This window comes from Pungitius pungitius, chromosome 14 (genome assembly GCF_949316345.1).
Source record: "Pungitius pungitius chromosome 14, fPunPun2.1, whole genome shotgun sequence".
Taxonomy (NCBI): Eukaryota; Metazoa; Chordata; class Actinopteri; order Perciformes; family Gasterosteidae; genus Pungitius; species Pungitius pungitius.
Genome location: NC_084913.1, coordinates 4,619,190 through 4,642,806, shown reverse-complemented (window position 1 = coordinate 4,642,806; position 23,617 = coordinate 4,619,190). Strand labels below are relative to the sequence as shown.

The following is a 23,617-nucleotide window of genomic DNA, read 5'->3' as shown; positions in this document are numbered from 1 at the left end:
ACTCTGACGAGGATTCAGTCTGAAAATAAACACATGAATGCATGGAACCCTTTATCTGGACGCAGTACTTGTTTAGATTATTGTGATTTCTGTACTACCTATGCAATTTTAGCAAAACAATTTGAGGCTTCTTCTTTCTGCAATTTAGACTAGGCTTTGGTCAGACCTTCTAATGAAGGGCACATTTGACTTTACACTCAAAACAATATCAGTTTACTATCTGTAGCTAGATGGATTACCACACTTTACCCCACGGTTTAACTTTTTAAACCCTCTTTCTAAAACCCCCATCAAAGTTTTGGTCCTTTTTTTTTTGTTAATTTGGCATGCAAAGCTTTTTGTTTTGGCCAGCGTTGGGTGTTGCAGTGCCTCAGGCCACCGGGGCCTCGTTAAACAAACTCTTGGCCGACTTAATTAATCTCATTAAGCGACTTAAAAGCTTTTTGACGGAAGGTAAAGCGCAGAGGGCTTGGGGCAGTGGGCCGAAACGGGCACTGGGCAACAGTGTTACAAAGGCAAGCATTTGTTTTTTTTTTATTTCAAAGGATAGACAAATTAAAGGCTGAAAATATGTGCAAAAACAGTGTTGACCTAAATCCCACACTCTGCCAGCCTCACCGGCATCATTTCATCGCAATTTGGCTTTTATGCTCCTTATTCTCAAGTGTGAAATGGAATTATTTAACACTGGATTGTGTTATTGCTTGTAGCTGAATTATTGTTTTCACAGGGGGCGAAATTATGAATAGTGCTTTTCCCAAAGGAAATATCCACCAAAAAATATACATTTCTAACGTGGCTCTTTTTTTACCGTCATTCCTATTGGTAATTGTATCTTTCATTTTACCAGTTCAATTTCACAGATCATCACTAACTCATGCATCCAGACAGATGTTCAAGGAGTCCATTTACATTAAAAAGTGAAGCTTGTCTCAACTGTAGAACAGCTTCAAGCAGCAGACTCAAATAATGCTTTAGTGTGTTGCCGTTCTTGTGATATTTTCTTCTGTTTAAAGGAATCTGTCTTGTTATATAATGGGCATTTATACACAAATCCTCCAGATGCTTTGTATCCTTCAACTAACAATGCTGGATTTAAGCCACTGGTAAAGGTCGCTTTGTTTGCCTGAAGTGGGGAAAATTCAGAAACTCATTTCATTTATCGAGTTGCTTATTTCACTCTTTCTTTTTCCTCCCTGTCATTCTCCGGTAGCCGTTTGAAGCGTAGTATCTCTACCGACACTAATTCACCAGCAGCCTCATAAATAAATGATGATGTTTTCACGTCAAAGCGCTTCAAGGCTCAGGTTTGACACCGCTCCTATTGATCTGTTGACTAAGCAACGGGGGGGTGGGAGGGGGGGACGGAATATCTGTACAATAGGAGACACGGAGCTGGCTCACGCTCCCTGTGCTTGGGTTAAGGTTAGCAAAGGGTTGGAGGGCTAAGACGTTACACCTCGTGCAGCGGAAATGCTGTCTGCGCCTCCGCGGTGCTGCGGGGGAAACGGGGAGGGGTCAGGAAGGAAGCGGAGCATGTTGTTCGTCTCCGCCTGTGGTGCAGACGAGAGCGGATTTGTCTTTTCGGCGGGCTGCGTTTGATGTCTCCTCGTGTCTGCCCCGCCCGCCCCGATATGTCACGACCAGACAGGCTGGCATCCGCTCAGCTACCGCTCGCCAAATCCAGAAGTCTCTCTGAAGCCGTAATCAGAGGGAGAGATGGCCGTAGTTCCCTGTTTTCCTCCCTCCCACCTGATACTGTCCAAGCTAGCTGGTGTATGTCAGGGCAGCCGTGCTGTTTTTTTGTTTTTTCTTCTTCTCAGAGCTGCCAGCAGAGCTTGTGCTGCTGGAGGAAGGATGGACATCAGTCGAGGCCGTGATGACATTTAGGGCCTTGCGTGACTATAGAAGTGAATATGTGCGGACTGTAGTGCTCTGGATGTGAAGCTGGTCTTTTCTTGTCGTGTCTCCGTACCATCTACAGCCAATGTGCAGCCGGACTCGAGATTAAGCTGATTAGAAGTGGTGGTGTATCGGGCCGTAGTTGATCCGTCCACCAATATCAGACACCTCTGAAAAGGGCTTTATTGCCATAACCCAATTTGGCCTTACTGGGCTTTTCTACTGTGCTGCTTGTAAAAAATATATTTTCTCTGTGTAATGGGATGATCCTCTAGTTGTCCACACTAAAAATCCCTACTGTACTGTGGTATTTTGGTAGCTGATGCAATTTAAATGGATTTCAATCGAACACATTGGGTTTTTTCTAATCAATACAGATGTTTATTACTTCAATATTAGGGGAGAAGCAATTTATTAACCCGGCGTAACTTGCACCCTGTTTTGATAACGTCGTGTTTAGCACTTTATACGCTGTGAAATGTTTTGTTGTGGCTGGTTTTGTCAGTGTACCAAGCATAGATTTGAGAGCACGAGAAAGCGAGCGACCCCAGTCAGAGCTTCTCCCCACGATTAGATCCAGCCTAATCACATTAGATCCAGCCTCCTCTGCCTGTAGCGATACGACGCTGTGAACAGGCCTGCTGAGCTTCCAGCTCCGCTTGTTACGCGCACTTTGCTGAGGCTCGGGGCAAATGTGTGAGTTGACTAAGGCTCTTTTCATTATCAGCCGTGTTTTTGAACCCCACAAGGTGTTGGAGGCTGGCTGCGTATGTCTGTCTTCGCAGTTGGATCCCTTGAATGCTGAAAGCTGCGCTCATCCATACCCCAAAACATCTAAAAAGCTGGCACCCATTCACGTTCACAGTCCTGGATCGTGCCGTTCACAAGGCTGTGTCGACTCCTCCTCTCCCACGATGCTTCAGTGACTCCCAAGATGTGGTCCCTCACAGCGAGGGGTGTCAGAAGCAACGTCTCTCGAGCCAGTGTCAAAGCCCCTTTTATATACTGTATATACCTTACAGCTAGGTGGCGAGATGCGGTTAGAATGAAGACCTTGCATCGAATCAACGGCCAACCACGGTCCGCGCCCCCAGCGTTGATTTGGGTCTCCGTGTACCCAACCGCCCCGAGGTCACGTGTCTCCCGTCAGGACTCGTTGCCTGGATGATGCGTAATAGGTGTGCGGCCTCGTGGGAAAGATCTTTTTGCTAAGGTCGCTTGACATCTCCACTCATTCGTGGATCGCTTGTGCGTGGACCCCGGGCCTGCCCTCTCTCGTTATGACTGAAGAGTGTCGTCGAGGGAAGGAGGAGTTGAGACGGAGACGGAGAAAACCTGCCCGGAAGACGGTGTGGAGCGTCTGCTCGGCTGTTTTAATGGAGACGAGGCAAAACGAGCTTTCCGTGGAGGCGGAATTACACTGGCTTGGACTGAGCCTTTATGCTTCCACTCTCTCCGGATCCATCCATTATGCCTGCATTAAGCCAAAATGATGCTCTGCAGAAACCCACATTCAAATCGCCTTGGCGCTGCATCAAAAGTCCCATAATCCTCTGGAGGGGCTCTGGCGCGCCTATTTAAATGTCACGCAAAGCTCGTCGGGCCTCTCCTGTTTTAAACGGTGCGACAGGTGCCGCTCGACGCAACAGATGACGTGATATTAGCAACAGATTGTCTCCTACGGCCGCCTGAGGTCGCTGGACCCCTTTCTTATCTCCTTCCTCCGTGATGATTATCCACATGTGCAGTTCTTTTGTCAGGTGAGGAGCTGGAACCTGTTCTGGAACAACGATTCTTTCGAAGCAATCTAGTGTTAAGAGTCTTTTTGTAAGGCAAAAATCTGTTTGTGTAGTTGGCAAACCGGTGAATAGCCTCCATTCAACCTTCAGATAATCCCGTAAAACGCAGTGAAATAAATATGAATCACGGCGTAAGCGTTTGGTGATTTCATGGCTTGAATACGAGACTGCTAAAGCATTTATAACCACACAGGGAAAATAATAGCACAGATATAAAGAAGACCCTACAGACGGTTGGTGGCGTAACATTGACGTTGTATGAAGTTTCTTGAAATATATTGGATGCAGCAGTTGACTCAAATTCCCCGGGGAAGACGTGTTTGAATCTATTTTGAAAAAGAAGGAAGTTGTATTTACTGACCTTTTATCCATAAAGGAACCCCTCAGCCTCTTCGTGTCATGTATTTGAGTAAAAGATATTTTACGGGAGTGATCATTTCAGTGGAAGTGAAACTTAAGCAGCCAAACTTTGACATATTTTCAAAAAGTCTTCATCTTACGAAACCTTTTGTATTTTCTTTGAAGACCGCAGAAGGATTTTAGCTGTCGTATTTAGAGAATTGATCTTCAGTCTTTTGGGATTAAGAAAGTACTCTTGTCAGAATCTTAAGTGGGAAAATCTTTGAGCCTTAATATCTTTTAATTTCCTGATCGAAAAGACCCATTGTGTTTTGAAAGGGTTTTTTGTCTAGTCAGCTTTTCTGTAAGACCTTGAAATCGCTGCTGGACTGGACCTGAATTAGCTGGTGCTGGTTCATCTTGGCAGGCGGGTGGAGGTCAGCGCGCGTCTGTATGTTAGCTAATAGCCTTCATCACTGTACACGTCTCCATCTGTGGAGGTAAAGGTCCCAGTTTTCTCTCCTCCTCCGCGGGAGAGCAATTAGTTTCACATTATACCTCAACAGGCAACGCCCAGCACAGTTTGGCTGACATTGAATCCTCATTTAAATATATGTGTGTGTGTGTGTGTGTGTGTGTGTGTGTGTGTGTGTGTGTGTGTGTGTTTGTGTGTGTGTCCAATCTTTATTTTAGCTTTAAACTCTCAGCCATCTAGACACTAAGCTAAAAATGACTGTCCAGCAGTAAAAAGACGTCAAATATGACTTCAGTTTAGAAATGAAATCTCAACCTGTGACGACTTTTGACTGTTGGTGACAGTTGATGTTAAAACACGGCCTTAGGAGGCGGCTGCCAATTGCCGTCTGTTTGAAATGACTTCAACGCATCATATCATACATCATATCATATATATTTATCTCCCTGACATCATTTCTTTCCCAACCACTCCAAAAAAATGTTTTTTCAAAGTCTCCTCTCGTGCTTCAGAAGGGACTTGGTTTTGTTGTCATTGCTCTGTGCCGATATGACCACACCTGAACCCACGAGCCTCTCCTGGTGGTTCAGCCCTGCAGTGAACTGCTCTCCCTCACGTTTGTTGTCTCAGAAGTGCAGCGGATGCGCGGCGTAGAGAACGTTTGGGTCCGCATCGATCGCGATGGAGACACATTCAACTCAAACCAAAGACTGGCTGGTCGTTTCCTCCGCTCCCCTTTTGGAAATGTCAAACGCCCCCGCGATCCTCTCGAGCCCCCCCCCCCTCCCGCGCACACCGACCGCGTGCCCGCTCTGTGAGCAATGCAACGGGCCTCCGTGTAAATGATGTCACAGGTGTTCTTCCTACACACGTGACGCAGAATCCACCTTCTTCGCATGCCTTAGAAGGTCCTCGGTATCCTCCTATGTCCTCACAGCTGTCCCACTCCCCCCAAAGGCCGCTTGAAGCAGTTTGCCAGCATTCTTCTTCTTCTTTTCTTTTGTCTCACAGTCTGAGGGTTCAATTCCAGACTTGTTCCTGAATCCGGTTTCAAGTCAGGGCAGCAGCCGATTTGGTGTTGTTCAGGAGGGACGGAGATGCTTGCTCTGGGTTGGTTGGTTTCATCTGCAGCACAAAGGGTTTGGCGCTGAATCTGTTACAGCTTGTACAAAAGAGCTAAACTGGTGGAACTAATTCGATATAATGAGCTGCGTGGGTTGTCCATGTTCAAACCTTTTTAATCTACAGATATAATGACATATACCTTTAGCACAGCTAGAGATAATTGCATATCAGTCGATTAGAAGATTCCCATCACCATGGGTACCATCTAGTGGATTCTACTAGCTCATCTTACAAATAATGGACCTTTTACTTTGGTAGGTTCTCAAGGTTTTACACACTAAATAAAGAGTAAAAAACTGCTGTAATGTATTAGTAGTAATTTTTATTCTTAATAAATAATGGAAGATGGACACGCTTGAATTTGTACCGTCTCCAATCCAGAAGTTTGAAATAAACACATTAAAGTTGTTTTTTGCCACCTGAATATTCCCAACACGTGCTGTACGTTCAAGGCTTTTGGGGCCTCTGTGAAACGGGGAGAACGCACTGTGGTCATTTCTGCCTTGTTGACTAGATATTTATTTTTATTTTCTCTCTTGTCTCTCTCTTCATGGTCACGAAGACGTGGCCAATGGCAGCACGGGCTACAGGCCTCCCCCCAGGACCAAGGAGGTGGTCATCAACGGCCAAACGGTCAAGCTGAAGTATTGTTTCACCTGCAAGATCTTCAGGCCGCCCCGAGCCTCCCACTGCAGCCTCTGTGACAACTGTGTGGGTGAGTGAACGCCGTGTTCGTCTCTCTGCGCTTTGATACCAAATTGATTTCGAGAAATTAAGATTATCGACAAACCGTTAAACCATGACCACTTCCTCTCATATGTGCACCTGTATTTAAACAAACCGTCAACATGCGTCTGACAAACGCAATCACAAGGGACAGTGTGCATGTTTAGTCTATTGTGCATACCTAAAGGGGGGTATACTGTAGACTAGCTGAGATGCATTCCCATTCGCACAGAGGGAAGGAGGAGGGAATGGTTACCATGAGAACAACAGGGAAGAAGGGGAAAAGCAGCATAGTGGTTGTGTTTTTACCGCGCGTCACATCTGCATTCCCTGGAGACAAAGGGAAGAGCACGAGACGATTACTAAAACATTCAGACGGAAGCACAGAAACCTGTGTGTCTGTGTCTTTCTTGTTTTTCATCAAAGTTTTGATCATCAGTCACCAGCCCGTCTTAGAATGTCTAATTCCTTGTCAGAGATGGCGCTGATTGAAAACCTGCGAGAAAGAGATGAGGAAGTAGTAGACAAAAGAGAGAAGGATGAGCTTGTGGCAGCTGCACACTGGCAGCAAAGCAGACAGACCGGCAGCTGAATAATAAGATGGCAGGCTAGTTTTTACCAACTTTGGTTCAATGATTTTTTTTTTAAATTTATTTTTAAGTCAGTAAGAATCCACGAGAGCAACTAACTACATTGGCGGGGGAAAAAACAGCGATGCGAGCGCTTCCACCTTCTACGCGTGTCTCCTCTTTGGATCCGCTAACACGAGGGCCCTAACAAACCCTTAAATAAGTCAGCAGGCAGAATGGATCGGGCTTCCCCTGTGGAAGCACAGGATGTGAATCTAGTTCTCACTTCCTTTTTAAGAGGGTTATCCCCGTGGGAGTGATGGACAAAGCATGTAAGTGTGCAGATTGTCACACACAAATCGCTTTTCTTTTCCTTTTTCCTATATATATATATATATATATATATATATATATATATATATATATATATAATATACACACACACAATGCACAGATACTAAATGCTAACAAGGTGTCACTGTCCGTGTTAGTAGGGTAGCAAGGCTCTCGGATTGCTCAAGGTCAAAACTTTCCATGGAAACTTAAGAAGCATTTAGAGGGAGGAAAGGAGGAAAATTAAAATACCATGTAAACAAAACTTTCAACTAAATGAGCACAATTTAACGAAAAGATAAGGCCATAGGAGCTCTATTAATAATAAGGTTGCTATTAAAAGCGACTATTTATGCTATTTAAACGTTGCCTTTGTAATTGTAATCCTTTTATGGATTGTATGTCCTTCTGCTGCTTTCCGTCCTCTGATTTGCATAATTACAGGTCATTAGAATATTATCTAATGAAAGTCTCTGGAGTAGCGATGCTATCCAAGCAAACTAAGGCTATATCAAAGCAAATCAGATCAGAGTCACGCATTGTGTCACAGACCGGATCAGCACCAATAGAACCTTTCCAGATCCACGATCACGTACCGATCTTCACAAATATTGATGAAAAATGTTTGATTATAGCAGCTGGTCTACAAGGCTTCAGGCTAAGTCATTTCAACTGCTCTAAAAAAAACATAGAATATTTTAAATGTCAGTTTACTTTGTTTTAGTGTCTTCTTTTTTATAAAAACCCCACAATTCATACTATGAGAGCAGAAAAGCTTGTATTTTTGTACGTGATTGTTGGCATTTAAGAAATCAGCGATTGGAAAAGCATGAATACCAATGTCTACTTTGCATATTTCTCTGCATATTGGCGGATAATAATCATCAGTGAAACTTTGTTTCACACTGTGATGTTTAACCTTAAGCTGTGTAATCTCACATGAGTGAGTGAGGATCCCTACGGGTCACATGACGGTGCCTGTCCATCATCGCCTGGTCATTGCGTCTGTCTGAATAGAGGCGGAGTTGACTTTCCCAAGCCTACTTTAACGAGGCATTGATTAGGTAAGCAGGTCGTACCACTTCACTAAACCAATAGCGGCTTTGATTAATAAGTTAAGTCACCGCCTTAAGGCGCAGCCAGCGGCCCACCGTGCGAGATGATAGGACTGTGACTGAGTGAATAATCACTCTAACGATAAGCCTTCAGCTCTTGTAATCTGAGAAAGTACAACGATAAAGGGGTTGAGTCCCTTCGGGTTTTAATGTAACTTAAACATTTTTTTTGAAGGAACCCAGCAGTCTGGACAACAAAACCCTTGAACGTCGTGAAAACGTCGCAAAGTGCTTCTTTCACACAGACCCAGTGTTTGGGGAACGGGTTCAGCCAAACACACTCATGTTCCTTCTGTTACTTTTCTTCTGCTGTTTTATAAACAGCCAACGTGCGCTATGTGAAAAATGTGTGTGTTGTTATGCCGGGACCCAGGAGGAAACTTCCCCTTTCCCCCAATTTCGTGGGGATCGGGACTCTTGGGTTGGAATGTGCTAAAATAACAAAATATAAATGATGGTTGAAGTATTAAAGCAAGGACTAATGGCAGACCTCTTCTGGAGGAAAAACCCAATTTCTAAACAGATTTTCAGTGTGTGCGTAACCTGGTCTGTGGGCCCCCTTGTGTCTCTGTGTCCACGCAGAGCGCTTCGACCACCACTGTCCCTGGGTGGGGAACTGCGTGGGACGGAGGAACTACCGCTTCTTCTACATGTTCATTCTCTCGCTCTCCTTCCTCACCATCTTCATCTTCTCCTTCGTCATCACACACATCATTTTGCGTAAGTAGCTGAGGTAGTGGTGGTGGGGGGGGGGGAAATGTGCTCCGGCATGGTGCAGACACACACACACACTCCTCTGTGCTCTTGGTGTGTTTTGAGCCAGCAGGTTGTAAGTGGGCGTTGTGAAAAGCAGCAGCATTCTGGCTTGTTCCCATCTTTCCAGTGGACCGTTGGGGGGGGGGGGCTTATTTATGCATAGATGACCTTTAATGGTCAATGTTACTCTGGGAAAGAAATAACAGGAAAAGATTATCTACTTTAAACTGATTTGCTGATTAATCCTCTTTTCTCTCTGTAGATTGAAGCACTACTGTGTTCAGTCAGTCTGAAGCATCACACTCACTGTACTCCATGTACTACCATATACAGTGCTGTGTACTCCACGTACTACCATATACAGTGGTGTGTACTCCACGTACTACCATATACAGTGGTGTGCACTCGATGTACTACCATATACAGTGCTGTGTACTCCATGTACTACCATATACAGTGGTATGCACTCCATGTACTACCATATACAGTGGTGTGCACTCTATGTACTACCATATACAGTGATGTGTACTCCATGTACTACCATATACAGTGATGTGTACTCCATGTACTACCATATACAGTGGTATGCACTCCATGTACTACCATATACAGTGGTATGCACTCCATGTACTACCATATACAGTGGTATGCACTACCATATACAGTGGTGTGCACTCTATGTACTACCATATACAGTGCTGTGTACTCCATGTACTACCATATACAGTTTGGAAAAAACCTTGAGGTCAGAATTAGTTTCAGTCCTCCAAACTTAATTTTATTTCACTAATTTGTTGATTCACACACACACACAGCGGTTTTGAAACACACACATACACACCCGGAAGTCCAAAATGAGCTTTGACAGAACAACCGTAAAAACATTTGCAACATTTAACTTAATCAGACATTTAATCTATAATGGTCCCTCTAGCTGCTCTGGCACCATGTGCAGCCAGCGGGTCGTGTCGGAGATCATTTAATTTGATAAGCAAACGTAGGCGTTGGTGCAAATAGATACAAATTAATAAAATATCTTGACTCTAATGGCAGTACACAGTATAGACTCAATACATTCTCTAATGAAGGCCGTCGCAGTATTTCATTTTCACAACACAATTTCTTCACTTACCTACAAAGTATGACTGATATTATTGTAATATAAACATAAAAAAATGTATCTCCAATGTTTTTAACTTTAGTGAGTGAAATACAAGTGAAGAGACTCTTCATCACACCTCATGCATGCTGCTCTACGTTCGTAGTTCTAAATTAAAAAAAAGAAAAATGGTGATCGGAAAGAAGATTGCAACCGGTGCACCGCTAACAGCCGCAGATACGCAAACCGCTTCCTCCTGAGGCCGACCTCATTAAAGTAACGTAAGCGCTCTTACGACGCCCTGCTCGGTGGATCTTGACACTTCAGCTTTCACCAACAAAGGGACTTTAGCTAATAGATGGCCCCAGAGTGTGTTGTAGTACCCGATATCATTCAATGGCTGTTGTTTAATGCGCGTGTGTGTGTGGTGGCGTGTAAGTATTGGCCAACGCAAGTGTGTAACGTCCTAATGGAAACTCTCCGTTCACAGGCTCCCATCGATTCGGGTTCCTCACCGCTCTCAAAGACAGTCCTGCCAGATATCCTTTCAGTGATTGACCTTTGGCATTTACTGTGCAAACGGGTGTCCTTTTTAAGTGTGATTGTCTTTCTTTATATACTCCTCTGTCTGCAGTGACTGGACTAACCATTTCAGCCAAAACACTCCCACAACATTTCAACGCATTCACGTCCATTCTCTGCAGGGTCATAGTACTTCTTTGACATGACGTGAAGTTACGTTTCTCACCACATGACCATAGTTTTTAACTGTAAATCCAAGCAGCTTCCAATACATCAATTTAATACAATAATCTGAGCGAGGATAGACGGAATACAATGGATCTAATCTAAATAATACCAATGCTATTTCTAAGGCTGAAGACGCTGTCTGTCTCCATCTCTCTCTCTCTCTCTCCCCCCCCCTCAATCCATCTATCTATCTCTACCATTTCTCTATGGCTGGGTGCGATAACTATTTCCCTGGCAGAAACATGTGTTCACAGCCGAGCTGATAATGGTCCGTTTCCCTCAGGACTTGAATAAAGGGGAATTACGGTCGATAGCATTGTAGCAGTCCTTTGTACTTGGTGAATGATGACATGTTTTGTCCTTGCTAAGGAGGAAGAAATAAAAAGAAGAGGGGGATTAAGACAGAGGAAAGCGTGGATTGTGGGTATTTAGTGTAGTTTTACAGACCGAGTAGCTTAAGCTGTACGGACCTACCAATACGCATACAGGGAGTCATGGATAAGATATTATGTTAAATGCTGTGTCTTCTTTGCTTTTAGATTCCTCAGTGTCTGTGTTTTCATGTGGAGCAGAGGCAATTAGTCCCAGCCAGATGAGCTGGTAACTAGGAACCACTGGCTGTAGGTCAATGGGCTAGCTGGCTCCAGAAGGTCCGTCATGTGTCTCTGCGCGTCCGGGCTTTGACGTTATTGTCTTTCTGCCGCAGTTTTTGTTTTTTATTTAAGCCATTCTCCCATTTAGTGAAAGAATTATTCCTTGATGATGTTGTGTCACTGTGCTGGAGGTGGTGGTGTGTTTCTTTTCGGTCTGGTCCATAGTGGGCCTCTCAGGCTTCCACACCTACCTGATCAGCTCCAACCAGACCACCAATGAAGATGTGAGTATGACGCAGACGTCAGACATAATGACGCATGTACTAAAATAAACATTTTTGTTGCAATGCAGGCAGGAAAATAGCCTTTTTTTTCCTGCACATGAACAGAAAAATGAAATTATATTTTATTCATACAAAAAATTCTCATGATTTTTTTGTCTTTATTTATTTTATACTTGTTAGACGGATACTGAAGGTAGGCAGACAGGACGTCACAAGTTCGATGCCCACCCCAGACGAGACATCTGTTTTTCTCGCAGTGGTACTTCATCAATCATCTTTTGTTGCATGGTCTCTTCCAGATAAAAGGTTCGTGGTCTTCTAAAAGAGGAAAGGACAACTATAACCCGTACAGCCATGGCAATATATTCACCAACTGCTGTGCAGCACTGTGTGGACCCCTGCCACCAAGGTACGACCTGTGTGTGCCTGTTGTGATTCTCACGTGATGAGCATATACTGCTGCACCCCCCCCCCCTTCCCCCCTCAGTGTAATTTTGAGTTTTGTCCAAAGGGCCGAAATAGAACTGTTAGTCGAGACTCCTTTTGATGTGAAGAGCGGCTTTGAAAGCGGTCTGCCTGCAGCCTTTTCTCTATACATAGCTACTAAGATACAGCGGAAAGTGTTTCAAGCCCATTTCAACCGAATCCAAGATCAAAGTTGGCTCAGTGCATTAGATTTCACACCGTTCGATCGATTTGACAAATACTTGGCAGCTGTCGCAGCTACATTCTCATGTCCATGTGACTGCAAATGTCAGAAAGCACACTCCCTCCCAGCTTCTTTCACTTCTCGATTCCTGAGACTGACACGGCTCTTTTTTTTTTTTTTTTTTTCTTTCATCACAGTTTCAAATGCGTTCGTGCTCCCTCACTCGACAGAGACGCGTTCTATCGGCTCTTATCTTTACTGTGCACCGTACCCACTGTGTAGATACAGGACTCAAAAGGACGCTGTCAAGACGTCACCGACGTATCTTATCCCGCGCGACCCGCTGCCTTTACCGCTGCCTTTACTTAAGAGCGCGCGCGTGTGCAATGTACAAAATGTCACATGTGGCATCAACAACCAGTCAGTGGGTCTGACTCACGAGCCCTAAGTCACCGATAATGATTCCAGTGGGCGGTAAAGGAGAGTCCTTAGTGCACAGGTGGCTGCCATATGGCCCTGCGTGTGTGTGTGTGTGTGTGTGTGTGTGTGTGTGTGTTATGTGGCTATTTGCAGACACCGCACAGCTGGGTCCACCCCTAAGACAGGAATGTTTCACCTCGGTGTCGGACTATGCGAGCAACGCCGCTTCACGCGCAGAGACCAAACCCCCTCCTACATTTCATCACCTGAAATGAGACCTCAGCTCGCACTTTCTCTGTCATCGGCCTCCATGTTTTGTTTTTGTGTTTTTTTTACGCTCGTCTCTTCCACACCGCCCAAGAACCTGGGTTCGCATGAGTCTTGTCTCCGTGATTCTAGCACACCTCGTTCCGGCTGAATCCAGCCGAGTCCCACGAGGCGGCACTGTCAACGCGCTTTCTGTTAAATGATTACCCCGCTCGCAGCGTTAACACCTCAACTGACTGTGTGTCTGGTGGGGGCAGAGGCTGTGTCCGATCAACCTGTATCTGGCTGATAAATGGCCATTATCACATCCATCTGGCCCATGACCACACACACGTACACGTATATACACACACACAGACACACACAAAGGTCATTTGTGCTCTGTTAACTCCTCCCACCTTGCAACGAGTCAATCTGGCTGTAGTTTTTTTTTTTTTAAATGAATCCCTAAAAGCTTCCCTCTTTTGTTTCCCCCCCCCCCCCCCCCCCCACCCCCGGCGCGCAGCCTCATCGACAGACGGGGCTTTGTCCGACCCGACGCGCCGCAGCTGGCACCGCCGACCAACGGCGCCACGACGTACGGCGCCACGCAGTCCCAGCAGAGCCACATGGTGAGATACTGACCGCTTTTATACCCCGACGACTTCGGACAGGTACGACCACAGAGACGTCCTGAGTGGGCTGGAGTTTGATATTTGTTCCGTTTGTGTGACTTCATGGAGGAAGTTTGCGGCCTCTGCTCGCCCCTCCCACCTGAGAGTGGTCACACGGAGCTCTGGGATGTTTTTTTTTTTTTTGTTTTGTTTTTGTCTCACACACGTGTCTGTAAATCTGCTCAGCATTAGCAAGGAGGGGCCCTCTGCTGTCTCACTGTTTATCAGTGACAATAATCTCATAATCACAGTCTTCCAACCAGAGAGCGATGACATATCTATATATAGAAAGCAACAAGTCCCCTGTTGTTCAGTTTGTCCGTTAGCTTCACCGGCGACATGCGACGTTCAAGGCTAAGCAGCCGTCACCGGGCACCTCGTCGCTCCCCCCCCCGTCCTCGACCTCCTCCCCGTCCGTACTCCACCTCCTCCCAGTCCGCTCTCGTGGAGACGACCAGCGCCAACGTCATCCCTGCTCCGGGGTGCCGAGACGTGTGAGGACAGCTCGTCTTAGAGCTGGAAGGAGTGACCTGCCATCCGCTTCCTGCAGCGGTGCTGCTGAGCAGCCCGAGTTGTCCTATTGTGCCGGCTGCTGGACATTTATGTGCACGGTGAAAAATTCAGAGTTATGTGTTGACTGTTGGACTGGCTTACATACCACATTAGTGTCACAGGGACTCACTTTATTCCTACAAAACTGTAAATTATATTACTCTTCTATTGTAAAATTAGGAAGGTTTTAGATACGCCGCTGTGTTTCTTTCCCTTTGTATAGAAATAAATACCCCCTTAAAATCTCCTCCCCCAACTTGTCACCTGCTAAAGCCGTGTGCTCCGCGTGCGTGGAGCTGAGCGCTGAGAAGGATGCATTCTGAGTCGTTGGCGTGCAGAGTGACGCGTGGCCGCTGTGTTCCTGTCGCACCGAGCTGGTCGATGCATCTGGGCACTGAAAGCCCGTTTCTCTGTGAGCTGCTCGTGGCGGTGATGCAGCTGAAAACGACAGCACGGTACGGGGAGGCCTCGCAAGCGGTTGCCGTGGCAACAGTGTAACCTTGATAACATGAAAGCCTCTGGATGGGGGGGGGGCGGGGGTGTTTGATTGACAGCAGTCATTTAAGCCTCCAGTTGAAGGGTACTTTCACAAGTACAAAGATTCCAAAAAAATATATATATATTTTCTCGTTTTAGCTTCTGAATAATGAGAAATTCACGACTTTCCTGGGGAAAAAAACATTAGAAATGCTAAGAATTGGAATAGGAGTGACATACTAAATGCAAATATAGGATTACGAAATGTTGCGTCCTCGGTCTGCCACGGAGGGGGGGGGGCTGTGAGCGAGGTGTCCATGTCACGCCGGCCCAAAGACCCCTCACGGCCAGCTGCAGTGAGGCCAAGCCCACGAAGGCCGTTAAGCACAGAGCAACTGATGAGATTCGATAATCCTTAGAATCGCTTCTTCTACTTTGGCTCAACATCTTAAATCACATCTGTAATCTGCTCTTTTTAAATCAGTGAGATTAAGATAAGTTTGTGACTATTCTTTTTTTTTTTTTTTTTTTTCTTCTGGACTGAGACGGAAGGAGGCATCAGGGTACTAATTTGTTTGTGCTTTTTAACTCCCTCTGAACTTCCCTCTTTATCTGCTCTCTAATATTCCTGATGGCTGTGTGGTGATAAGGGGCTGATCGGGTTAAAGCTAATCTCTAACGCGTGCCATCGATGACTTGCTTTATCCTGACCCCGTTACTACAACAGAGATCAATTCGCCACCAGGCTGTGGATGATGTACAAACTGGTGCAGGTTCTTTGTGTGGTTCTCATAAGGGTACTAACCTTCATTTTCCCCTCTCTCTCTCTCTTTCCCTCCTTCCCCCCCAATCACCAACCCCCTTCCCCCTGTTGTCTTTTCCCTGTTGTCTTGCCATCTACTCTTTTTAATGCCGCCTCGCTGTTGTTGTTTTTTTCCGTCCTTCACCTCTTGCATCTTGTCCATCTTCTTCCTCCTGCTTCCTCCCTGCCTTCTCTCAGTGTGACCAAGACCACTGCATTCAGGGCACCAAATTCGTTTTGCAGGCCGCCGCCGCCACGCCGCTCCTCCAGCAGCACAGCAGCGAGCCGGTCATCCTGACCACCTGCCCCGAGAACGGAGGCGCTCTGCCGGGCCGCGGCCCCCTGACCCTGGGCGGCCCGTGCGGCCCGCTGCCCCTCGGGCAGCCCACCCCGCCGACGTCCAACCCCAGCCTCGGCTGCCACGAGGCCGCAGACATGCTGCCCGTCCACGGCCACGGCCACTCGCACGGCCACGGCCACCCGCTCCAGGAGCCGGCGGCCCACCACCACTTTCTCACCCCGGAGGAGGTGCCCTCGCCCCCGGGTATGCTGCCCTGCGGCAGCCCCATGGGCCACAACCACGCGGCGCAGGCGGGCTTCTACAACCCGGCCAGCCAGGACTCGCTGCACGAGGACTCCGTGAGAGGATTGGTGAAGCTCAGCTCCGTCTGATGGGATGTCAACCAAACCCCCACCCCCCCCCCCCCCAAACACGCTTCCTAGTCTCTCCTCAGCAGGACCTGAGAGCTGGAAGGAGCGGTGGTTTAAATTCAGCTGCTACTAACTGAATGGAATTTAACTGAAACGTTTGTCCTGTGGCGTCTCCAACTAGGAGGGACGTTTTCTAGTGCGGTGGCCTGTGAGACAACATGTGCTTCTTCGTTTTCTTTTTTTACTTCACGGGAAAAACATTCCATTGTCTCCTGCAAACTGGACTGCGATCGAGAGACCTTTCGTGTTTTGACAGTAGCTGACATTTTTTGGTCAAACTAATGGATTTTTGTCAACGGATCACAGATCTTTTTGTAAAAACAAACTTTTGCCGTCTTGCCTGTGGCTGATTGGAAAGTGTCTTTTGCCTTTTTTCTTAGACATTCTCAGCAGTGCAATAGTGTCATGACGTTGCATATCATCCTGCTTTTCTATGTAAAAAAAAAAAAACAAGAGACTATTGTACTGTAACATGATTATTACAAATCTTACAAATTACTATATTTCTTGTGGACATTAATAAAACCCAAACTTTTATCAGATGAGATGGCATTCATATTGAAGGTTTAAAAGGCATAATGTGTGCAGATGTAAGTCATGTGGGACCGAATTAAAAAACGAGCGCGTCAGATGATTGTTGCTAAACATTTATCGTGTCTCCCATTCATCCTTAAAGCATCTCTACATACTGAAACAATCCTCAGTTCACAGTAATATATTAAAGTTTGACTGACTGACCAGCACCTGTTGATAAAGGTGTCTGTAAGGGGCAGTAAATCAATTTTGGATTATCTTCTACCACCTTGTGGTTGTATACGAGTACTGCAGGTTGGAGTATAGCATTTATTCAGCTAAATTCTTCCTTTCAGATATTTGTCATCATGCTCTACACAGCATTGCTTTGGCTCGTTCTTTTGGATTTTCCCAGCATGCACGGTTCCTGTTTTTGGTTAATCCGGTCCGCTCTCGCCAACCTGGTTTCCAGATGTTGAAGACCGCTGCAGACCAGAACGTGTTTTGCCACTCATTACTAGGTGGCTACCTGGAGCAGAAAGGGAAGCATTTGGCCACAAGGAGAGAGATTATTAGTCTTGAATTAATCTAGACTTAACCATATAGATGAATGCAAGTATAACTCAAACCATCTACACATGTAAAACAGTGGAATGATGACATTTATTTATTATTAAATCATTTATGATACATAGGCACGTTTTTTTTTTTAAATACAAATTTTACAACAGAATGCAAAAAAAAACATCAGAAAAGAAATATCACAGATTTTCTTTTCCTTGATACAAGATATTTTGCCGATGCAGGATTGTACTATATTCTACAGCTTGCAACATGTCATTCACTAGGTTATTGAAATAATTATGCTTTAAACTGACCCTGTACTACACTGTGCTTGAGTTCAGCTGCACCATTATATGTTAAATAAATGTAAATGTCAAGTTGCACAGGAGGCTTTCCCACGCTGAAGAATCCCGAGGATTCAGACCTTTTTAAAGCAGATTGAAAAATACAGAATGTAATGAGACATTTTTACAAGCTTTTTGAAATCATCTATACAGTAAGTAACTCTACATCGCGCTTTCTCCAAAAAAGCATGGAGCCTCCAATTATACCGGCGGTCTGTCCCGGCCTTTAACCCGAGCCGGCATTGGCCACGTTTTACTCTACAGGTCATCAGGGGCGCATCGGAGCACAGAGGTTGGTCTGGCGGGGCGGACACATGGGCCGCAACGCGCCATGCGACGGCCTGTTCGTGGTCGTCGGTCACCAAAATGCTGACCTGACCCCAGGTCAGCGCAACGACATGCATCCATTTGGGGAGGCGGCGGGGGGGTCATTGTGACTACGCTAATCTAGCCATCGCTGACCAGAAAACCCACCCCTGGCCGTCCCGAGAGTCGCACCCCCGCCCCGCCCCCCCCCCCCCCCCCAGGTCACCACAGCTTCACGTCGTCGAGCTCCAGGTCGCCCATGATCTCCAGCTGGTCGATGGCGCTCAGGTCCTGCGCCCGGTGCCGGAACTCGAACAAGTGCGAGCCGTTCACCGCCAGCTTGAACTGGTGAGGCTGACACAGGATGAGAACCTGGGGGGGGAGACACAACGCTGCGGGGTGGTCAATCGTGGCGACGCTCACCAAACCGCTTCCCGGCGGGCGGCGACGGGCGGCGGCGGCGGGCGGCCGGCCGGGCGGCTCATACCTCAAAGTACTCCCCCGGCGAGAAGGGGAAGAAGGGCAGCTCGCGCTCCTCCTGCCCCCAGGACTCACTCAGGTACGAGTTCCTGACGAACGCGCCCGACTTCATGCGCGGGTTCAGGTGCAGCGCGATGTTCTCCGTCCTGCTGCTGCGGAGGTTCACGGTAAAACTGGAAGAGGGGGGGGGGGGGGGGGGGGAGGGGGTGAATCCTTTCCCCAGGGGGGGGGGGGGGGGGGGGGCAAGTAGCCATGTCGGGATGACATGGTGCCGTTCTTTACCTGTGGGGGTACATGCTGACCTGTCCTTTGATCGTGATGTGCTGCCCGGGGCTCAGTCCTTTGAGGACGCTGCCTTTGTACGGGAGGCTCTGCAACGACAACGCAGCGGCAACTCAGACGCCTTATCAATCCAAAACCTCACGACATTCCGTTGACCACCGCATAGTCGTAGATGAGAGTAGTAAACACCACATTTGGAAAGTGTGAACTAGCAAATATTTGTCTTTTTTTTACCCCTCCATTAGAAATGGATTGTATCACAACTAATTGATTTTTAATAGAGTTGCCATTACATTTTCTGGCATTTATGTTTGCTCAAAATGAAAAATATTTTTTATCGTGATTTTGTAGCTGCTTTAGAAGATATTTTGTTAGTTTGCAACACGGATGAACATAATTATGGAGGTAAAAGCAACGCATCAAATGTATGTAGAACATCTAAGTTCTGAGAATGATGCAATATCACTAAAATAAGTGAAATGTGATAAGTTGAATATTTCCAACATTTTGTGTGCTTTCCTTCCTAATAAAGTGGTCTTGTTTATAACATTTGAGGCTTAACAGTTTCTGCCCCACATGACTCTGTTGTTGACGAGTCAAAAGTGACTCCAATAAACCAGAATTCCCCTTTAAACGTTCAAGAGCTGCATTGATAAGTTTCCACAAAGGAATCATTCACGATCACCAGACACCTTCAGGCACAGAGGCTGTAGATCAGAGGATAAACTCACCAAGTCACCTGATTCTGAATATATTGCCTGGCGAGAAAAAAGAAAAGAAATAATTAGTAAATGTTTAGAAATGAATAAGCACATGTGTCTAGAAAAGAGAGCTCACCGAGTTTGGGATGTAGCCAATAGCGTGCACCCTGACTTTCCCAGAAATAGAGAAGGTGTCCACCCGGCCCAGCGGCATCTTGTGCTTGTATTCCAGCAGGTGAGTTCCGTTCACTGCCACCTGTCGGTGAACAAACAGCCTTTTAGCGCGATCCTTTCTATAAAAAAATAAGGATTAAAAAAAAAAAGGTATCCCTGGGGTCCCGAAGGACGCCCTGGACCCCGAGCGCCGCTCGCCGACCTTGAAGACGTCCTGGTGCACCAGGATGATGGTCTCGAATGGCGCCCCGCGTTTGTAGGGCAGCTGGTGCAGCGTCTGCTCCTCGCCCCAGCTCTCCCGCAGCAGGGAGTTACACACCACGCGGGGGGAGCCCTCGAAGCGGGGGCTGAAGCGCAGGGCGACGTCGGAGCGCGGCTTGGTGCTGCAGCCGCTGGACAGGTCGACCTGGAACCTGCGGGGGGGGGGGGGACATTGAACAGATGCCCTGAAATGAATCCAGGCAACAGGCAGCTGGAGAGATCGGCCTCCTTTAAGCACCATATCAACAAAGGAGCAGGTCCTCCTGAGGCCAAATCTAGATGTTTGACCTGATGCTTCCGATCAAAATGTTTGTCGTTATTTGGCTTAAAAGTTCAATAAAACTAGCGTTACCAAAGAATTGATTCCGGATGTTTTGCTTTGCTCTCGGAGTGCTTCTTTGTTCATTTACCGTTGCTGACAACAGGGAGCCTCTTGCACATTGATCCAGATGTGTAGGGTTTAAAGCCCACTGCAGCACGAGTCCACAAGCACTGATAAAGCATTCGCTTGTGTCTTATGTGATATTATGATATTGTCACGGTTTGGGTCCTCTTCCGGTTTTATTTTGTAGTTTCTTGTCTCTCGTGTCTCTGGGTGAGCTTCACTTCCTGTCCTGTCCTGTGATTGCCTCAGTGTTCCCACCTGTGTCCAATCACCTGCACCTCCCTTGTGCATTTAAGCCCCGTGTCGCGTCATTGTCTATGTCTACCCGTCTGCGTTTGGCTTGTGAATAAAGAGCACCTTTTGAAACCTGGAAGATTCTGCAACTGAGTCCTGCCCCCCCCCCCCCCCCGCACCAGCTACGTATCCTGACAGATATAGTTAGAAGCTAATGTTGCCGCACCGTGTCCCGTAAACGGAGAGAGACAATTTACATGGAGAGAAGAGGAAGAATTCTAACAGGTAGCGGTCTATTTAAATAAAAACAGAAATAGAATAACGTCTCATGTCATGATAGAGAATAGACCCACAGATTTTAAGGTGAGGGGGCCGCTAAAGGAGAATCCCTTAAGAGTTGGCGCAATGGTTAAATAACATTCACAGACCACTGGACTAAACGCGTATTCCCAGATCCAAGTATCACACACGTTCACCTCTGCATCTCGCGCAGCCTCTCACCTGTCAGCGTCCGGGGGCACGGTGCCCTGGATGATGATGATCTCCCCGGGGTGCAGGCCTCCGGGTATGGGCCCCGTGTACGGGATCACCTGCGGGGGGGGTGGGGATTGGGCGTTAGAGAAGAAAGCCGAAGCATCGGAACGCGGGCCCGCAGCCACACGCGCCGTGGATCGTTCCGCGATGCACCAGAGGGCTGAGGTGGATGATAACAATAATGATGATAATAATAATAATGATGATGATGATGATGATGATGTGCGCCTCTTACCGGGTTGGGGACCGTGTGTTTGGCTTTGGCCACAGACATCGGCCTCCTCGGGTCGGACCTCACCGTGCGGCTCTGCGGGCGGGCGGGCGGGCGTTGAACGGCACCGGGTCGTGCGAGTCTCTCTCCGGCGCTACACGGGCACGGCGGCAGTGGGCATTTCACGCCATCGGCCCTCCGAAAGACTGCGCGCATGCGCAGGACGCCGCCACGTGATCAGGTCTGCTGTATAAAACGCGGAAGCCCACGTTAGACCATACGTCACCTCTCAAATATCGAGACCAAGACCGCCGGTTTTTGTGAGTAAGTGTCTTCATTCTCAACCATTATTCTCAAATACTCGAACCAAAATAAGTTTAACCATTTTTTATTCTGTGATTACGTCATCTGGATCTTTGGTGAGGCAGTTAACGTTATACATATTTCGTTCAGTTGTTTTTTCTTGTTGATTCTTACTTTTTTATCACTGCTTATTTATTTTATTTTTTCATCGCGTTTCTTCTGCTCTGTTCGGTTTGCACTTTAACCTTTGCTGCTGTAGTCCTGTGGATTATTTTATCTTATTTTATTTATTGGTGCAGCTCACTGATAACGTTACATTCCATGTTGGGCGTCATCTTGTGTTCACATTTATACATAAGTTTCGTTTCTCAGAAACTGAAGCAGCAGTTTGAAGGCTGGTCCGACCGAAGAAACAAATGAGCCCGAGTGAGTGTTTGACTTTTTTGTATAAGATAAAAATATAGTAAACGTCTTTTGATCAATGGCCCCATTTTTTGTGTGTTGTAGAGGCAGCAGCAGCAGCAGTCGGCATTGGCGTGGGAGCCGCGGCAGGAGTAGGTGAGACTTCGCATCACCTGTGATCAGCAGCTCTCCAATGCTTCTCCACCAGGGCCGGGTCTAGGCAGGGGCAAGAGGGGGCCTGGCCCCCTCAAATAAATGTTGTGCCCCCTCAAACTAAATTTGTCCATTAGACATGGTAAAAGGTGCTGGAGCACAATGCCCCCTCAAGATTTGTGGCTGCCCCCTCATATATGCCTGTCTCGACCCGGCCCTGTTCTCCACATTGATTTTTAAAGTGGCCCCTCGGCTCTGTTGTCCACGTGCAGTGGCTGCCGTGGTCGGGGCCCCTCTGGTTCTGGGAGCCGTAGGTTTCACCTCGGCTGGCATAGCTGCCGGCTCCTTTGCTGCCAGCATGATGTCAGCTGCCGCAGTGGCCAACGGGGGGGCGGTGGCGGCAGGGAGCGCCGTGGCTGTTCTGCAGGCCGCAGGTAAATTGCAATTATTGGATTTTCTTTTAATAGTAACCACGTGCTGTGTTGCGCCTCGTCGCTTGTGGACTTCTTTTAAAATGCTACTACATTGTGATGATGGAGACGGCGTTGTTTGATGTAGACCGGCGTACCGGAGCTTTAATTCTGTACATATTGTACAATATCTGTACAATATTTAACCTGTGCGATGTTGCTCCAGGTGCAGTTGGTCTGTCTGGGGCTGCCACTGCAGCTGTGACCGGCGTTGGTGCAGCAGTGGGGTGGCTCGTCAGCCTCATCGGCGGGAAGGAAAAGGGAGACAAAAGTAATAAAAAAACCTCCAAATAATGGAGCCGACCCCAATTTGGAGTGTTTGCCAATGAATCCGATCAATCTTAGTGGTGAGATTGCAGCCACAAGCTAAACGGATTAACTTTGTGTAAAGAGAACATGAGACTTGTTGCTAAGGAGGCTTTGCTGCCCCTGGTGGCCGTGCAGGGTGCTAAAAGAGGGTTTCACAGATTTGTGTCTTATGGAGAATTAAAGTATGTGCTTGTTCTTGTATATTCCTTTGCTCATATCTGTTTAAAATGGTTTTCATTTAATTCTCCACTTTTAGTGTAATAAAATGTTGTACATAAATGGTGAAAGACTTTTGTTTTGATTAATCGAAAAGTTAACCTAAGTAAATACTCTTCATAAGTTTTATATCTGATTGTAATGTTTTATTTTGAAAGGTGAAGGAAATGGATAGGGTCGTATATGACACAGTATTTCTCCCCCCCCCCCCCCTCCCCCCTCCTAAAGAAGAGGATTTTGTACCATCTTAATATGTGCTCAAGGTTTGTCTACATTTTAAATGTTTATTGAAATAAGTATTTTTGTTGTTTTTCTTAGTTTCTTGTTGTGTTTAAGTTGAGCTGCGAATGGTATACTGTTGGCTGACTATAAGGTAAAT

General features: G+C 46.7%; 3 protein-coding genes across 8 annotated transcripts in view; 2 read left to right on the top strand and 1 right to left on the bottom strand.

Moving 5' to 3' along the window:
* Positions 1-17,045, top strand: part of zdhhc14 (zinc finger DHHC-type palmitoyltransferase 14) — a 28,238-nt gene extending 11,193 nt beyond the window's left edge. For 2 of the 3 annotated variants that reach the window (XM_037485970.2, XM_037485971.2), the window contains exons 4-10: positions 6,203-6,355; positions 8,966-9,103; positions 10,729-10,777; positions 11,763-11,865; positions 12,165-12,274; positions 13,707-13,812; positions 15,884-17,045. In XM_037485970.2, the coding sequence (XP_037341867.1) occupies positions 6,203-6,355; positions 8,966-9,103; positions 10,729-10,777; positions 11,763-11,865; positions 12,165-12,274; positions 13,707-13,812; positions 15,884-16,357 (1,133 nt within the window). In that variant the 3' untranslated portion in view covers positions 16,358-17,045. The remainder of the gene's footprint in view (positions 1-6,202; positions 6,356-8,965; positions 9,104-10,728; positions 10,778-11,762; positions 11,866-12,164; positions 12,275-13,706; positions 13,813-15,883) is intronic. The other variant, XM_037485973.2, reaches the window with a different exon arrangement.
* Positions 17,046-17,553: 508 nt separating this feature from the next.
* lgals8b (galectin 8b) lies at positions 17,554-21,601 on the bottom strand. 2 transcript variants are annotated; one of them, XM_037485974.2, is made up of 8 exons: positions 21,410-21,601; positions 21,142-21,230; positions 19,963-20,173; positions 19,723-19,842; positions 19,617-19,643; positions 18,886-18,974; positions 18,611-18,776; positions 17,554-18,495 (listed from the first exon to the last, which is right to left on the bottom strand). In XM_037485974.2, exons 1-8 carry the CDS (start codon positions 21,599-21,601, stop codon positions 18,346-18,348), a joined length of 1,044 nt encoding a protein of 347 aa, XP_037341871.2. In that variant the 3' UTR covers positions 17,554-18,345. The 2 variants fall into 2 exon arrangements, with proteins under 2 accessions (XP_037341871.2, XP_037341872.2); XM_037485975.2 differs by having other exon boundaries at positions 18,345-18,515.
* On the top strand, positions 21,581-23,367 carry LOC119227301 (interferon alpha-inducible protein 27-like protein 2A). Of its 3 annotated transcripts, none has more exons than XM_037485978.2 (5): positions 21,581-21,709; positions 22,061-22,114; positions 22,202-22,246; positions 22,516-22,677; positions 22,880-23,367. In XM_037485978.2, the coding sequence occupies exons 2-5, from the start codon at positions 22,105-22,107 to the stop codon at positions 23,005-23,007; spliced, it is 345 nt and encodes a 114-aa protein (XP_037341875.2). In that variant the 5' UTR covers positions 21,581-21,709; positions 22,061-22,104; the 3' UTR covers positions 23,008-23,367. The 3 variants fall into 3 exon arrangements, with proteins under 3 accessions (XP_037341875.2, XP_037341873.2, XP_037341874.2); XM_037485976.2 differs by having other exon boundaries at positions 22,196-22,246; XM_037485977.2 differs by having other exon boundaries at positions 21,638-21,705; positions 22,196-22,246.
* Positions 23,368-23,617: the final 250 nt, after the last annotated feature.

Excerpts from the sequence above, each read along its gene's own strand:
- lgals8b (XM_037485974.2), bottom strand. The coding sequence starts at position 21,601 with ATGCGCGCAGTCTTTCGGAGGGCCGATGGCGTGAAATGCCCACTGCCG. Across the intron at positions 21,231-21,409 it reads AACACACGGTCCCCAACCCG|GTGATCCCGTACACGGGGCC; the intron begins GTAAGAGGCGCA and ends CCCCCCCCGCAG. Across the intron at positions 19,843-19,962 it reads TGCACCAGGACGTCTTCAAG|GTGGCAGTGAACGGAACTCA; the intron begins GTCGGCGAGCGG and ends GTTCACCGACAG.
- LOC119227301 (XM_037485976.2), top strand. Across the intron at positions 22,247-22,515 it reads GGGAGCCGCGGCAGGAGTAG|TGGCTGCCGTGGTCGGGGCC; the intron begins GTGAGACTTCGC and ends GTCCACGTGCAG. Across the intron at positions 22,678-22,879 it reads GGCTGTTCTGCAGGCCGCAG|GTGCAGTTGGTCTGTCTGGG; the intron begins GTAAATTGCAAT and ends ATGTTGCTCCAG.